The sequence below is a fragment of the Mustela nivalis genome (assembly GCF_964662115.1).
Source record: "Mustela nivalis genome assembly, contig: HAP1_SCAFFOLD_2158, whole genome shotgun sequence".
Lineage (NCBI taxonomy): Eukaryota > Metazoa > Chordata > Mammalia > Carnivora > Mustelidae > Mustela > Mustela nivalis.
The window spans coordinates 40,322-57,214 of NW_028134506.1; the positions used below are offsets into that span (position 1 = coordinate 40,322).

General features: G+C 43.4%; 1 protein-coding gene across 15 annotated transcripts in view; it reads left to right on the forward strand.

Moving 5' to 3' along the window:
• CFLAR (CASP8 and FADD like apoptosis regulator) overlaps positions 1-16,092 on the forward strand; it is a 46,843-nt gene extending 30,751 nt beyond the window's left edge. For 9 of the 15 annotated variants that reach the window (XM_082750966.1, XM_082750969.1, XM_082750973.1 and 6 more), the window contains 3 exons: positions 144-225; positions 9,025-9,535; positions 11,043-12,324. In XM_082750966.1, the coding sequence (XP_082607092.1) occupies positions 144-225; positions 9,025-9,535; positions 11,043-11,181 (732 nt within the window). In that variant the 3' untranslated portion in view covers positions 11,182-12,324. The other 6 variants (XR_014308133.1, XR_014308135.1, XR_014308138.1 and 3 more) reach the window with 3 other exon arrangements.
• The last annotated feature ends 801 nt before the right edge of the window (positions 16,093-16,893 follow it).

The following is a 16,893-nucleotide window of genomic DNA, read 5'->3' on the forward strand; positions in this document are numbered from 1 at the left end:
TGACTTCAGGCTGTGTCTGTTGAATGACTCACCTGGCAACAGGACGTTTGAGGAAATCCAAAAGAAAAGATGGTGTGCGTGTGGGACCTTGTGGAAACAGAGGAGTGTCCAGAGTTTTTAACCATCCCTGCTTTCCTTTCCAGCACGTTCCAGAGGAGAGATACAGGATGCAGAGCAAACCCCTGGGAATCTGCCTGATAATTGATTGCATTGGCAACGACGCAGGTAGGTATGGAAGCTGCGGGTTACCCGAAGGCCCACAGTGAGGTCACGGCCCAGACAAGCTGTTCGCAGCAAACCGCGGCGGAAGTCTGTGGCTTCCATGGCGAGGGGTGCTTTCTTAGTCATGTCACAGCCTGGATCGGGCTGGAGTGAGCTTCATTCCACGGGATCCTTCAGTGACATCATCATCTGAAGCCTTGGGGTTTTGCACAGGACTCTCTGGGTCTGGGTGGTGAATGAAGGAAGCGCATGGAGTCTCCCCAGAGAGTTTAGGGACCCGTCCTGAAGGTGTGGTGCCTCATTCCCACTCACAATCCATTGCTCGAACTCCCTCGTGGGCCCCCACCTGCCTACAGGAGACAAGGAACTCAACCTGGATGTGTGCCAGGAAGGAAAGGAAGGGATTTGGGGAGCTCATGGCATTGTCTCGGCACAAAGGTGTGATTGGCTGAAAGCTGGGGCGCGTCCGTCTTGCTTTTTCTTTTTTCTTTTTTTTTTTTTTAAATTTTATTTATTTATCAAAGAGAGAGAGGGGGAGAGAGCGAGCACAGGCAGACAGAATGGCAGGCAGAGGCAGAGGGAGAAGCAGGCTCCCGGCTGAGCTAGGAGCCCGATGTGGGACTCGATCCCAAGACGCTGGGATCATGACCTGAGCCGAAGGCAGCTGCTTAACCAACTGAGCCACCCAGGCGTCCCGTCGTCTTGCTTTTTCATGGAGGAGTCCCGGCATCCAGAGTGGGGGTTTAAAACGGAAGGCTTTCTGGTCCCAGTGTTAGCAGATGTCCCAGCACGTCATGCACCTAAATTATGAGAGCTTTTCTGGAGAAAAATAAAAAATATTAGACGTGGGTGTTCACTTAGAGGCAGTGTGTTCCTTACTTAGTTCTTTCTCCCTGGCCTTGGTTGGCCGGCCTTGGTCTGTGCCACTTGTGCGTTACTCTTGTTGGGATCTGAGCTGGTTCTCTTGCTCAGCTGTTGATGTCCTATTCAAACTGGAGCAGGCCCAGGGGAGCATCAGAGAGAATAAGAATCTCATTGTGAAAGAACACGTTTAATTATTTATCTCTCCCTCAGAAGGGTTGATTAGCACATTTCCACAGGTTTCCTGCTTTTCAGAATTCTTGGAATGAGTCAGAGCTGTCTTTTAGGCTCCCTGAAAATGTTACCATGGTGAGTTCTATGGGAAGAGAATCTAAGAGAAGGTCAAATTAGCAAATATTAGGTTGAATTTCCCAGGATTTCAGATATGATCTCACATTCCTCATGTCCTGTTTTCGGTTAGATGTGAGACATGCTGTCTCCTCAGCTACCGATAAGTGTCCTTTCTCTCTTAACCATTAGTACCAGTATAAGAATGAGAAAATATTTCTTCAGTGAGTAACTTCCTGCTTTAAAAGAGAGTATTTGTTTTCACTTTCTATTATAATCAGTTTTGTTTCATTCATTAGCAGAAAGTTCCCAACTGTAGGATGTATATCTTTTGTATGAAGAGATCATAACGCCATGACCTGCTGTGAATTTGTGACTAAACCTCAGTGTCTGTGTCTACTTCCCTTGCTGAGTTAGAGGTCTCTTGTGTACCAGGAATGAGTGTGTATTTATGTTTTCCACTATTACTAGGAGCGTAGTCACAGGTGGGTCCTGGAATATGACTGGGTGGCTTTGACTCATGGCTCGGTCATGTCCTAGCTTGTGACCTTGGACAGTTTTCCTAGCCTCTGTAAACCTCAGTTTCTCTTCTTCTTCTTCTTTAAAAGATTAATTTGAGGGGTGCCTGGGTGGCTCAGTGGGTTAAAGCCTCTGCCTTCAGCTTGGGTCATGATCCCAGGGTCCTGGGATCGAGCCCCGCATCGGGCTCTCGCTCCTCCGGGAGTCTGCTTCCTCCTCTCTCTACCTGCCTCTCTGCCTACTTGTGATCTTTGTCTGTCAAATAAATAAAAGATTTATTTTATAAATTTTATATAAAAATTTTATAAAAAGAATTTTATAAAAAATTTTATAAAAATTAATTTAAAAATTTATAAAATTTATAAAAAATGATTAAAAAAAGATTAATTTGAGAGAGAGAGAGAGAGAGCTTGAGCACAAGTTGGGAGTGGGGCAGAGGGAGTGAATCTTTAAGTAGACTCCCTCTGAGTGTGGAGGCTGACCTGTGGGATTAATCCCATGACCCAGGAGATCATGACCCTTGAGATCATGACCCATGAGATCATGACTTGAGTGGAAACCAAGAGTGGGACACTTAACCGACTGCACCACCCAGGCGCCACTCAGTTTCTCTTTTATAAAATAGTTCACTAACAGGAGATACCTCATGGGGAGTTTGGGAGAAGTGAATGAATTCATACTTGTAAAGGTCTTAGAGCCCATACATGACCATTTCTACAGCAAGATGAGTGGATAGTTACACTGAGTGGAATAAAGGCTATCAACAGCTTCTCACCAGTTCAGGAAAAGTTTTACCACAAAATGAATCCCAGAAAAGAACTTAAGGTTTTCAGAGCTTTTGGGTTTTCTGAATTGTGGATAAGGAGTCGTGGTTACGTGGAAGAGAGCTCTGGGGCTGCCTGAGGTGTGCTACAAGCCTCTTTGACATGCAGTAGACAGGCTTATTATGGATACTGTTTTCTCCTAAGAAAAGCTAGTCCAGAAGAAATGACTAGTAACCATTTGTACTTAAAAAGAAGACATCTAAAAGGTAGTTTATAATTTTGAGTGAATGTGGGTTGTGCATTAAAACCCCTTGATTGGTCTCTGGAAACAAATGAAAAACTTACACAAAGTCGGTCAGACTTCCACAAAGCTGACTCTATCACCACTTCCTAGCTCACTCACTCTTCTGTCCGTGTTTATAATCATCCCCCTACTTGGCGGGGGGAGGTGTCCCCTTGCTTCTGTTTTGTCGGGCCCCCACCTAAATTAATATCTTTACCGCAGTCTCATCTCCAGGTGTCTCAGACTGCACTGATGATCCCTCCTCTGACCGCCTTTTTTTTTTTTTTTTTTTACTAAAACCCCACTGTACTGTGTGACATACCAGTCATTGTTTTGTGCCCATTTATAAGCTCCCCAACCAGATGATCGGCTCCTTGATAGGCTCATCTTTATTTCCCAACATGAAATACAGTGTTTCTGCAACATAGGAAGAGGAACTTTTTAAAACACGAGTTTTGGGGGCAAGCTAATTTGAGAAGTGATGAATAGTTTGTTCCTTCTTTGAGATTTGCATATTGGTCTGAAAGACTGAGCAGTCCTCCCGTAAAAGAAACTTAACTCCCCTTCTCACTAAGAATATCCTGCCCGACTTGGCTCTCATTTGTATGCCCTTTTTATTTTTAAGATTTTATTTTCTTTATTTGACGGGAAGAGAGCGAGAGCACAAGCAGGGGGAATGGCAGGCAGAGGGAGAGGGAGAAGCAGGCTTCCTGCTGAGTGGGGAGCCCTACTCTGGGTCCAGGACTCTGAGGTCATGACCTAACCAACTGAGCCACCCAGGTGCCCGCATTTGTATGCTTTATTATAATTAGAACTGGGCTCGTACAAGGTGCTCATTAAGTAGTGGTAAATAGAATGATGAGGCACTCCACCTTTCTTATTTTATACATTGGTTTAATGGACTTTTTATAGATTGTGTCAAGATTAATGCAAACTCATTTAATTTTATTTTATTTTAAGATTTTTTTCTTAAGATTTTATTCATTCATTTATTTGACAGAGAGAGAGAGACAGCATGAGCAGGGAGAGCAACAGTCAGAGGGAGAGGGAGAAATAGACAGCCGCCAAGTGAGGAGCCTGATGTGGGGCTCGATCCCAGAACCCTTAGAACATGACCTGGGACAAAGGCAGACACTCAACCAACTGAGCCACTTAGGCACCCCGTAAGATTTTATTTTATTTTTTTTTAAAGATTTGATTTATATATTTGACAGAGAGAAAGAGCACCAGTAGCAGAGTCCGGCAGAGAGAGGAAAGAAGCAGGCTCCCTGCTGAGCAGAGAGCCCGATGTGGGGCTCGATCCCAGGACCCTGGGATCATGACCCGAGCCGAAGGCAGACGCTTAACTGACTGAGCCACCCAGGTGCCCCGTTGTAAGATTTTATTTTTAAGTAAACTCTACACCCCAGGTGGGCTTTGAACTCACAATCACATGCTCTGTTGACTGAGCCAACCAGCACCCCAGTGTGAACTCATTTTAGATGAAAACAAATTCTCAACGAATGGTGTCATTTTGCCGTATTTAGTTTTTTGGGATTTCTTCTCAGTAGCCCCCAAACCTTCTGGTTGGTGCTGACCCTAGCCCTTGTCCTAACTGCAAGGCCACACAAAAACTCATCTTATGGGGAAGTTGAGGTTTACGGAGATAGGGTTGGGTCAGGACTGGGGTTTTTAGGGAGGGTGTAAGGAGAAGTGTGACTTCTGCAGTCGCTGAAGTTTTATTTTCCAAACTCAGCATCCAAGTTTTTCTTCCCCATTTGAGGGAAATGACAAGGCAGCTTCTGTGATAAATGGGACACAGACTCCAATTGCTCCCCACGCGTTTCAGCGTAGGCTAGAGAGACTTCTCTGTGGACGTCCTGTCTGAGGAGCAGCTTCCATGAGAGAGATGCGCTGCAGGCTCCATGAGGGGCTATCTTCATTTTCTTTTAAAAATTAATATATTACATTTGAGTAAGGACCCATAGTTGGCAAAGTGTCTTTACAGACATCTTACAGATCCTCACAGGCACCTTTTGAAGAACATGGTATAGGCATTAGTAGTACTCATAGTAATTACAGATGAATAAATTAAGACAGTTAGTTTGTTCAAACTCCTACTGTCATTACTCTGTTGATCTTATAAACCAGACTGGGCTCTACCCATGTTCTTGCTGGCCCAAGCAAGAAAGTTGCAAATGCTAGCTAGCATCAACCCTCCCTCTAAGATAGAGGAAAGATGTGACATTACGGGACATCTCGATGATGAGGACTTCAGGCTGTGTCTTCTGAGGTGACTGGGCTACCAGAGGGATATTTAATGGCGGCTCCATCTTGGTCTGAGGTCCCTCCAAATTGCCGTCTTTATTGGCTTTGGGGGACTGTCCCATTTTTGCCTTCACCTCCTCTTTATTCTTCTTTCTCCTGTTCTATAAGGTAAGCATTTTCTGCCCAGACATCAGATTCCTGTCCCCTTCCTAGTCCCTCTGTTGGCGTAAGTTAGTTTTTCTAGTATTAGGCAAGGTTCAGACCCAGCAGATAGGGAGAGGAGCCAGGATTTAAACTTAGATCTTGAGATTCCAAAACTGGTTCCTCTTTTGCTGGCCCCATGCAGCTGCCTGCTCTCTGCTGTGACAGACCCCACTCCCGCCAGAACCCACTGGGAACCCAGAAAAGGGAAAGGGAGAGAAGGCATGGGACAGCCCTTGTTCTGTCCCTGACTCCTGCACATCAGCTTGGCAAGACAGACCATGGCTTTGCTTCGGGGACTTTGGTGAGGGAGGAAATCTATCCGTGAGAAGAGGGTTTTGAGGGAGGGCAGGCCGTCTGAGAGAAGTAAACAGTCCCTTTGAGTCTGGTGTTTCCCTGTTTGCTTCTGCCCCCTGGAGGAAAGAAAACGCCATGACATGTGGGTCCTCAAACCAAGACTTGGGAATGAAACTAGTGATGGAACTGGGGCCCTTGTCTGGGTGCTCTTTGTCTGGTCCTGGGTTCCAGCTGAGCCCGGTACTGGGTACGGAAGGCTTGCCTACACCTGCTGAGGGGCAGGCCAGGGGGTAGCGCCTTTTCTACCACACTGAGATCCTGTGGGGATGAGTGAGCTGTTACTAGGTTCTCCACCTACCTGTGTATCATGTCCTTCATGTCCCTCCTAATATTTATTTATCACAGGGTTTAAAGGAGATTGGCACCTTCTTTATATGTCTCCATTATTACGTGATATATAATTTCTACCCCCCCCCATTTACCTGTGGGCCAGACAAAAAGTAGGTACCCTAACTACATCCTTAAGTAATGGTTATTATCATTCCCTTTTCCTGATTTACCTAGTAAATTATTTATCTAAGAATGTGTGCAAGTTACTCCACAATATAGTGGCTTAAAACCACAATATGAATTTATATAGTATCTTTCACAGTGTGTGTGGAGCAGGAATTGAGGAGTAGCTTAGCTGGGCTGTTCTGGCACGGAGTCTCTCGGCAGATCGTGGTCGGATCTCAGCTGGGGTCATCCGAAGGCGTGACTGGGATCCAGGGATCCTCTCAGGAGGCTCACTCAGATGTCTGTGAAGCTGGTGCAAGGCCTTAGTTCTTCTTCATGTGAGCCTCTCCACAGCACTGCCTGAGTGTTCTCCTGACATGGTAGCTGGCTCCCCCCAGAGTAAGCTGTTCAAAAGAGAGAAAAAGCCAGGTAGAGGCTGTATTCTTTTTATGATCTGGCTTTGGAAGTCCCATAGTATCTCTATGCTATAGTCATTAGAAATGAGTTACAAAAAAAAAAAAAAAAAAAAAAAAAAAAAAAAAAAAAGTTACCAAGCATGGTCCACATTCAAGGGGAAGGGAATTTACTCTTTTTAAGGAAAGCGGGTCAAAGAACTTGTGGACATATTTAGAAGTGCCATATATGAGAAATGTGGGGCCATGATTAACCCCAGCTCTCCTGAGGGGGCAGTTCTACTAGACCCAATGTGAACATACCCGGCCAGGCACTGCCTGTGGGCTGGGTGAATTAAATTAAGAACGCTCAAGAGAGCTCTTCTTTGTCCAGTGGCTGTTTTTTCCAGCTTTTTGTTCACCCAAGGCTGTGTTTCTTTCTCTATCTTTCTCTTCCTATTTCCTGTTGAGAAGCTGGAAGAGAAATTACAATAGCCAACTTTCACTCTTATAGTTTATTGGGGGTTGGTAAAGTTTGTAGGACAAGAAGGCTGAAACTCTTGGTTGAAGCTGTGAGTCTTTTTTTTTTTTTAAAGATTTTTATTTTATTTATTTGACAGCGATAACAAGTAGGCAGAAAGGCAGCCAAAGAGAGAGGAGGGGAAGCAGGCCGATGCGGGGCTTAATCCCAGGACCCTGAGATCATGACTTGAGCTGAAGGCAGAGGCTTTAACCCACTAAGCCACCCAGGCACCCCAAAGCTGTGAGTCTTTGAACAACATCATGTTGTTTCCATTTAATGCAGAGATTTGACAATTTGTGGCAAACAGTTATGTGGTAATTTCAGGAGAGTTACTTACCTCTACTTTCTGTGATGCCTGCACTGGTATGAGATGGAGCCCTTTTGTCCCTGGGTAGAAGTTCTCTCTGTTCTAATTAACTCGTGTGTTGTTTAATTTGGTTTGGATGCAGTGCTGGACTTCCGGAAGACCATCGCTCAGGGGATGAAGGGAGGTGGTTACATAGTCATGAGACATGGAGAAAAATCCAGAAAAGCTGGCTAGGAGTTCTGGGTAACAACCTGAAATTGGAGATGTCTATTTAGCTTAGGGAATAACATTTTTTCTGCTCTGCAATGGAACTAAGAAATGTAGGCGTCCCTCAGACAAGGAACAGAAACTTAATGGGCTCCTCAAAGGGATGTGGGATTTTTCATGAGGAAGAGAAAGATGTCTGTCTCTGCTGTTAGAAAGAAAGAACAAAGCAGGGGCACCTTGGTGGCTCAGTGGGTTGAAACCTCTGCCTTCAGCTCAGGTCATGATCCCGGGGTCCTGGAATCGAGCCCCGCATTGGGCTTTCTGCTCAGCGGGGAGCCTGCTTCCTCCTCTCTCTCTGCCTGCCTCTCTGCCTACTTGTGATCTCTGTCTGTGAAATAAATAAATAAAATCTATTAAAAAAAAAAAGAAAGAAAGAACAAAGCAGGAGATTGTATTTATTTCTCTGATGAAGGCAAGCTGAGCAGATGGGAAAGAAATGAACTGGGTAGGCTATAGAAATTTCTGGAAAATGGAAACAAGATTTTTTAAAAAAACGGAATAGAACCCAGGAGCTTTATATGTATTATCTCATTTAATCCTCCCTGTGTGCTCAGAGGGTGGGTATTGTTACTTCCATTTAATGCTGGGGAGACCCACTTCTTTAAAGTCACGCAGCCCGCAGGTGTGGTAAGCTCAGTGTTAGAAGGCACGCTTGTCTGGCATAAAGTCTGCCTTTTCCACTGCCTTTCACTCTTCCTGCAGGCAAAGTTAATCCGGGGTTCCTGGAAACTAGGAGAGGAATTCTTGGGGGGCACAGGGGAGCTTGGCTAAGGGCTCCCAGTGCTCAGTCAGAGGAAACACTGGGAGGCAGGTCATGAGAGGAACTGGAGAGTCTGGAAATGGTCGCAGCTTAGATGTAAGGGCCTCTGTATCAGCTCACAGCCTGTGGACCTGAGGGAACTTGTGACATGGGCCATCCTCTCTGCAGCCGTTTGGATCTAGATTTGGATCTGTGCTCTGCAAACGCATCCATTTCCTACATACTTGCATGTTTAAGAAAGAGCTTTTTTGAAAAATCCAAGCTTTGTTTTGGTGGAAGAGAAAAGTTTTTGGCCCCCCTTTGGTTGCATTGGACTAAAAGTGGGCTCAGTCCGTGCCCGTGGCCAGATGTGGAGGTAGCCTCTAGCAAGGGACAGATTGTAACTGAGAACCTGGGACTTGAGGGTCGTGTGTTTCAGGTTGATTTCTTCCTGCCCCGAGCTCAGGTCCCTCAAAACCTCAAAATTATGGCACAAAAGCAGAAATGAATTAAGTAGTGGAGATTGACTGTGCTTATTAGAATTGCTACCTGGTGTCTCAAACTTTTCTCACCCTAGTGTTGTTGTCTGTGTGTGTGTGTGTTTGTTTATTTTATCCAGCATTTCTTCGGGACACCTTTACTTCCCTGGGCTATGAAGTTCAGTCTTTCTTGTATCTGAGTGTGGACGGTATAATCCAGGTCCTTCGCCGAGTTGCCTGCATGCCTCAACACCGAGACTACGACAGCTTTGTGTGCGTCCTGGTGAGCCGAGGTGGCTCCCACAGTGTGTTTGGCGTTGATCGGACACACTCAGGGTTCCCTTTGGATCAGATCAGGAGGATGTTCATGGGAGACGCGTGCCCTTTTCTCTTAGGGAAGCCAAAGGTCTTTTTTATTCAGAACTATGTGGACTCAGAGGACCCGCTGGACAACAGCAGCTTATTGGAGGTGGATGGACCAGCGGTCAACAACCTGGAATCAAAAGCCAAGCAGCCTGGATCATCTACCCTTCACCGAGAAGCTGACTTCCTCTGGAGCCTGTGCAAGGCGGACGTGTCCCTGTTGGAGCGGTCCTCCAGCTCTCCGTCATTGTACCTGCAGTGCCTCTCCCAGAAACTGGGGAAAGAAAGGTGAGCCACCTGGGTGGGTGTGGCCCATCTCTGGACCACTTGTCTCTTTTCTTGTTGCCACGATCTAGGTGACCGCTGTGCCACGTTGATGCTCTTCTCTTCAGGGAGGAAAGGATTTTTCATTCCCTCCTGGGGATGCCTTAGGAGGAGGCACAGTTTATGAATGCTTTGTGCTCCAGGAGGTCACTTGTAGTCACCTTGTAGTTTGGATCTTGTTCTTCAAAATAAGTAAATTTTTAATTGTCTTTTTTAAAAAAATTATTGTTACAAAGGCAGTACATTCTCCTTACTGGAAAAAATAAAAAAAAAAAAAAACCGTGAAATTTAAATGCCAAAAGCAGACTATAACAAGCAGTGATAGTCCTACTTTTTAGAATCAATTTCTGTTAGCCACATGTTGGTGTATTGCCTTCCAGATCTTTCTCGGATACCTGCATAATCATATCTAAATGGAATCATCAAAATGGAATCATCATCTGCTATTACTTTATAACCTGCCTTTAGTTGGTGTAACAGTACATCACATGCATTTTACATGTCAGTATCTGACAACATCATTTTAATGTCCATGGAACAGTCCAGAATAAGGCTATGGTGTACTTTACTTGACCCATTTTTGGTCATTGGAAGGTATTTTGCTTCCGTTAAAGGAAAGCGTTCAGTGTCTTTGTGCTCAGTATTTGTGCTTATCTGTACTGTTTTCTTGAGGAAAATACCCAGAAGAAGAATTGCTGTGTCAAACGACATGCATTTTGAAAGGCTGGGATGCCTTTCAGTCTCATCAGATTGTCCTCTAGGACCTGCTCTGCACGAGAGTGCCTGTGTCTGCGAATTCTGCCTGACACCGCATGCTCTTTTCTTTCCCTGTCTTAACAGTTTGAGGGATGGAAACCGATACTTGACTCCCCACATGGGCAACTCTTTGTTATACAGACATATCTGATGTTGATTGCCAAGAATACTTCTCTAAGGGAAACCTTGGTGATCTGGTTTTCATTTAAGAGGATTATTTCCATGTAAGACTGGCAGTCCATTTTCAGTTGTCCCATTACAATTTAGAATGAAATTTCGGAGCCATGTGCGAAATGCATTCTGTGGTAGCTCTGGGGACCCCAGGAATATATTGCGTGGCCTGTGACACCTGCCTCCCTCCCTGCTCAGTCGCAGCAGCAAGGAAGGGACTGTAGTAGAAATGACTCAACCTTCCATATGCCAGCAGTGTTCTTGGCATCCAACCCGCATCTGCGTAAGGGATCCAGGTGTGTTATTATCTGGCTGGCGTGTCTCTAGGATAAGATTCAGTTGTCCCTTGAGTGAGGGGACTGTGGTCATTGGCCCGGACTGCTGCCAGCTGGCTTGGATCACTCACTAAGCAGCTCGTAGAGCATTTAAAAAGGAACAGTTTCAATGCACTGTCACCTCTGTTGGCTTCTTTCAAATTAATGGCGATCTGTCTCCTCTTTGACATTTGCATGGCATTAATTTTTGCCTTTCTTGTTCCCTCCAGAAGACGCCCGCTCCTTGAACTCCACATTGAACTCAACGGCAGCGTGTATGATTGGAACAGCAGAGCGTCTACTAAGGAGAGGTACTCTGTCTGGTTGCAACACACGCTGAGAAAGAAACTCATCCTCTCTTGGGAATGAACAGCCAAAAGCCTTTTCTACTCCCGCCGTCTCCACCACTAGGCCAGAAGTAGTTTTCAAGCGAGGGTATGTGTTGTGCAGGAACGTGAGCCGAAATGAGCCTGTATGTGCCGAAATGAGCCTCTGTGAGGACTGTGATCAGGGAGGTGTGTTTGAACTAAAGCCTCTGGGTGGAAGGCTTTGGTCTCTTGCTGAAAGTTTCTGAAGCCCATGTTAGGAAGGAAATGGCTGTGAAACTTGAAAAGCCGAGTGCCGGTTGAGTTAGGTGCTGCCTTCCTTCGTGCCAGAGCGTGGAGACAGGGTTGTAGTCACACATCTACCACTGTGCTACGACTACTATAAATTTAGTGAAGGACACGAACATTCAGTGCATAGCCGTGTCTTTGTAATTGGACATTGTCTGTCTGTCTAAGACTCCAGTTCTAGTTCACCGCTAACTACATACATTTTTCTTTCTCACATTTGGTGGGATGACCTGAAAGGCAATCATTATTTAAAATTGCATTTAAAGGGGCACCTCGGTGGCTCGGTGGGTTAAACCACTGCCTTCGGCTCAGGTTGTGATCTTGGCATCCTGGGATTGAGCCCCGCATCGGGCTCTCTGCCCAGTGGGGAGCCTGCTTCCTCTCTCTGCCTGCCTGCTTGTGATCTTTGTCGAATAAATAAATAAAATCTTTAAAAAAAAATTGCATTTAAAGTTTAAAAAAACATTTATTTTTATATACATATATGTATTTTAAAGATTTTATTTATTTATTTGACAGACAGAGATCACAAGTAGGCAGAGAGGCAGGCAGAGAGAGAGGAGGAAGCAGGCTCCCTGCTGAGCCAGGAGCCCGATGTGGGGCTCCATCCCAGGACCCTGAGATCATGACCTGAGCCGAAGGCAGAGGTTTTAACCCACTGAGTCACCCAGGTGCCCCTTTATTTTTGTATTTTTGACGTGGTGTTAAATTGGGTGTATCTGTATGTGTTAATGTAGTAAAATACTTCAAATCTTACAATAGTCCCTAACTGAAAATTCACCAAGTACTCAGCAATAAGGGTATGGTAATGATGATATATTCACTGGGTGGTATTTTACGTAACCCTTAAAATTATATTTCTAAATAATAAAAGCTTGCATTGAGCTATTATTAGCATGGATTATCTCATTTAATCCTCTCCTTGCAAAAGAGCTCTGTGAAAACAATATCCAGTGGAAAAAAGACAGTCTCCTCAACAAATGATGCCGGGAAAACTAGCCAGCGACATGCAAAAGAATGAAACTGGACCACATTCTTACACTGTACACAAACACAAACCCAGAATGGATTAAGGACCCAAGTGTGAGACCAGAAACCATAGAAATCCTAGAAGAGACCACAGGCCTAATTTCTCTGACATCAGCTGTAGCAACATTTTTCTAGATGTGTCTCCTGAGTGGAGGGAAACAAAAGCAAAAATAAACTACTAGAACTACGTTAAACTAAAAAGCTTCTAGATAGCAAAGGAAATAGTCAAGAAAATAAAAGACAACCTGTGGAATGGGAGAAGATATTTGCAAATGACATGTCTGATAAAGGATTAATATCCAAAATATATAAAGAACTTATACAACTCAATAGCCAAAAACCAATTTGATTAAAAATGGGCAGAATATGGGGCATCTGAGTGGCTCAGTGGTTAAGCCACTGCCTTCAGCTTAGGTCGTGATCCCAGGGTCCTGGGATCGAGCCCCACTTCAGGATCTCTGCTCAGCAGGGAGCCTGCTTCCCCCTCTCTCTCTGCCTGCTTCTCTGCCTACTTGTGATCTCTGTCTGTCAAATAAATAAATAAAATATTTTTTAAAAAATGGTCAGAATACACAAAGAGACATTTCTTCAAAGAAGACATAATGGCCAACAGATACATGAAAAGATGCTCAACATGACTCATCACCACGAAAATACAAATCAAAACCACAATGAGATGTCACCACATATGGGTCAGAATGGCTGAAATCAAAACGAGAAAAAATGCAGCCACTCTTGAAGACAATGTGGAGATTCCTCAAAAAGTTAAAAATAAAGATATCCTATGACCCAGAAATGGCACTACTCGGTATTTTCCCAAAGGATACAAACATAGTGATTCATAGGGGCTCATGCACTCCAGTGTTGATAGCGGCAGTGTCCACAATAGCCAAAATACAGAAAGAGCCCGGATGTCCATTGACAGATGAATGGATTAAGAAGATGTGATACATATCTCACATCTCTCTGATACACACATACACACACAATGGAATATGATTCAGCCACCAAAAACCATGAAATCTTGCCATTTACAAAGACATGGAGGGAACTAGAGGGTATTGTGCTAAGTGAAATAAGTCAGAGAAAGACAAATACACAATTTCACTCACATGGAACTGAAGAAGCAAAACAGATGAACATAGGGGATGGGGAGGAAAAATAAGATGGAAACAGAGGAAGACAAACCACAAGAGACACTGAATTCTAGGAAACAAACTGAGGGTTGCTGGAGGGGAGGTAAGTGGGGGATGGGGTAACTGGGTGGTGGGTATTAAGGAGGTCACATGACGAAATGAGGACTGTTACGTGCAACTAATCAATCACTAAATTCTACCACTGAAACTAATAAAACACTATATGTCAGAGAAAGACAAATATTGTATGATTTCCCTCATATGTGGAATTTAAGAAACAAAACAAAAGAACAAAGTAAAAAAGAGGCAGGGGCACCTGGGTGGCTTAGTGGGTTGAGCCTGCCTCATGATTCCAGGGTTCTGCTCAGCGGGGAGCCTGCTTCCTCCTCTCCCTCTCTGCCTGCCTCTCTGCCTACTTGTCATCTCTGTCAAATAAATAGATAAAATCTTAAAAAAAAAATTAAAAAAAAAGAAAAGAAAAAGGCAAACAGACTGTTAAATACGGAAAACAAACTGATGGCTACCAGAGGGGAGGTATGGGGGGGTGGGGGAAATAGGCGAAGGGAATTAAGAGTACACTTACCATGATGAGCACGGATTAATATACAGAATTGTTGAATCACTATATTGTATACCTGAAGGTAATAGAATACTGTATATTAACTATATTTGAATTAAAATTTTAAAAAGGCAGTTGTTTATTGTCCTTCACCTTTTCATCCCTTCCTCTGTCTTGCTGATGAGAATGTGTATGTGATGACTGGAGCCTTAGCTTCCATCTTGAACTGTGAGGATAAAGGCTACACTGTAGGGATAGCTAAATGGTGAGCAGGAAGGAGCCTCCTTGGATGAGGACAAAGTCTGGATTTTTATGTGAGAGCAAAAAAGTGTCGGATTTATATTTCTTTCAACCTAACATAGTCCAGCTCTGCATTATTATATGATTAAAATGTTTACAATGTTTATACATGTTATGAGTGCAAACAAATTGTCTAGATGATTTAAATTTTCCAATTATTGTTTAAAAATATATGCACACTTAAAATCTGAGCTACCTGTGTGTTTAACATGCATCTTGGTTGCTTCCAAGTTTTGGCATTGTGAAAAAGGGTGTGATAAACATTTGTGTGTTCATTTTTGTGTGGATATAAGTGGCTAGCTCATTTGGGTAACTATCTAGGAGAACAACTGTTGGATGGTATGGTAGGCTTATCTTTAATTCTGGAAGTAACACAAGACTATATTCCCAAGTGGCTATATCATTTTGCAGAGTTTCTATCAAATCTTTTGCCCATTTTTAAACTGTGTTATTTGTTTTCTTACTGGTGAGGTTTTTTTTTTTTTTTTCCTTGAGATTTATTTATTTGAAAGAGGCAGAAAGAGAGAGAGAGCAGGGGGAGGGGCAGAGGGAGAGGGAGAGAATCTTTAAGCAGGCTCCCTGCTGAGCATAGAGACAAACTTGGGGCTTGGTCTCATGACTCTGAGATCATGACCTGAACCAAAACCAAGAGTTGGATGCTTAACTAACTGAGCCACCAAAGCAGCCCTCTTCTTGGTGAATTTTAGGTGTTCTTTATGTAGAATGCCTAGGTGTCTCAGTTGGTTAAGCCACTGCTTTTGGCTCCGATCCTGATTCCAGGGTTCGAGTCCCACATCAGGCTCCCTGCTCAGCCAGGAGTCTGCTTCTCCCCGTCCTCTACTGTATTTCTGCGTGTGCGTGTGTGCTCTCTCTCTCTCTCTGTCAAATAAATGAATAAAATATTTTTTTAAAAAAAGAATGTATATTTTAGATACAAGTCTTTCATGAGATATGTTCTACAAATATTTTCTCCCAGTCGATGGTAGAAGTTTATAATTTTAATGATACTCAAATTACAGTTTGTTTGTTTGTTTGTTTTTCTTGGATTGTGCTTTTAGTGTGTATCTCAAAAATACCTGTATTTTTAACATACATACATATGAGCTACCTGTATGTTTAACATACAAACCCAGGGTCACAGAAACTTTCTCCTATGTTATTTCTTTTTAAGATTTTATTTATTTGAGAGGTAGGTAGAGCATGTGCGTGTGCTTGCCCACAAGCCGGTGGGGGGTGTAGGTGCAGATTACAAGCAGACCCTTTGCTGGGCATGAAGCCCAAGGTGGGGCCAGGTCCCAGGATGCTGACATCATGACCTGAGCCAACGTCAGACCACTAACCACTGAACCACCCAGACACCCCTTTCCTACTTATTAACCAGAAGTTCTAGAGTTTTGCGTTTTGCATTTAAGCCTTATCATTTTGAGTTGCTTTTTGTGAAATGTGTAAAGTCTTTATCTATATTCATTCTTTTGTTTTGATCCTTATATTTGTTTTGATCCTTTATATTGAATATACCAATATATCTGATGCAGGTAACCTGTCAGGAGTTTTAAATCAATACAATTATATTACTTGTTTCTTTGTATACAAAGCACAACTTGTGACTTAAAAAATGAAATAAAAATTACATATTGTAAAAGGGTCCAGTTTGTTAAATATATAAACACCCTTAATGTATTTATTTTAAACATAAATGTCATAATATTTAACACTGTTCTTTCTTTTCATTCAAGTAGTCATGTCTATATCTATGCTTTCTATCATATTTAAGTTAAAATTTTTCCCTCTTTAAATGATGATACGAGTAACATCTTTCCTTCATTATTTGGTAAGGACTTCTTGCCCCAAAGCTAGGATTTCCTTCCCTTTCTTCATGCTTCTTCTAGCATAGCTCCTGAGCGTTATTCTAACTGTCTTGCATCTTTAATCTCTCTCCCTCTGGTTTTTGACCCTGCAGTCCAAAAACAGGCTCTGACTCCCCATCAAATACAGTCCCTCTCTTTTGAGTCACTGTCTTACATATGACTATTCTATACTCTATATTCTTTCTCTTTTCATCTACTTACTCCATACTTCCTTGCTATCTGGGTTCACCTTAATCATTCTGCCAAATCTACAAAATCCAAGGGGGACTTGAACCAAAGTTACCAAACTAGTAGTCCATAGATTCTATGGGGTCATTGTCCCTTTCCTACTTCTCCAGGCTGTCCCCCCTAGAATTTGATCAAGGACTTCCTTGACCAATTCTGAGTATCTTTCTCCTCCAGATCTGTAGATGTGGATATGCACAACGATCATGCTTTTCTTTATATATTCTCTTTTGACAACCTGGTAGCTTCAACTACTACTCCTGTGCTGCTAACTCGTAGGATATTTCTAGTCTAGACTCTTCAGTTTCAAATCTCACCCTGCAACTTCCTGGGAAATGTTTCCACTTCAT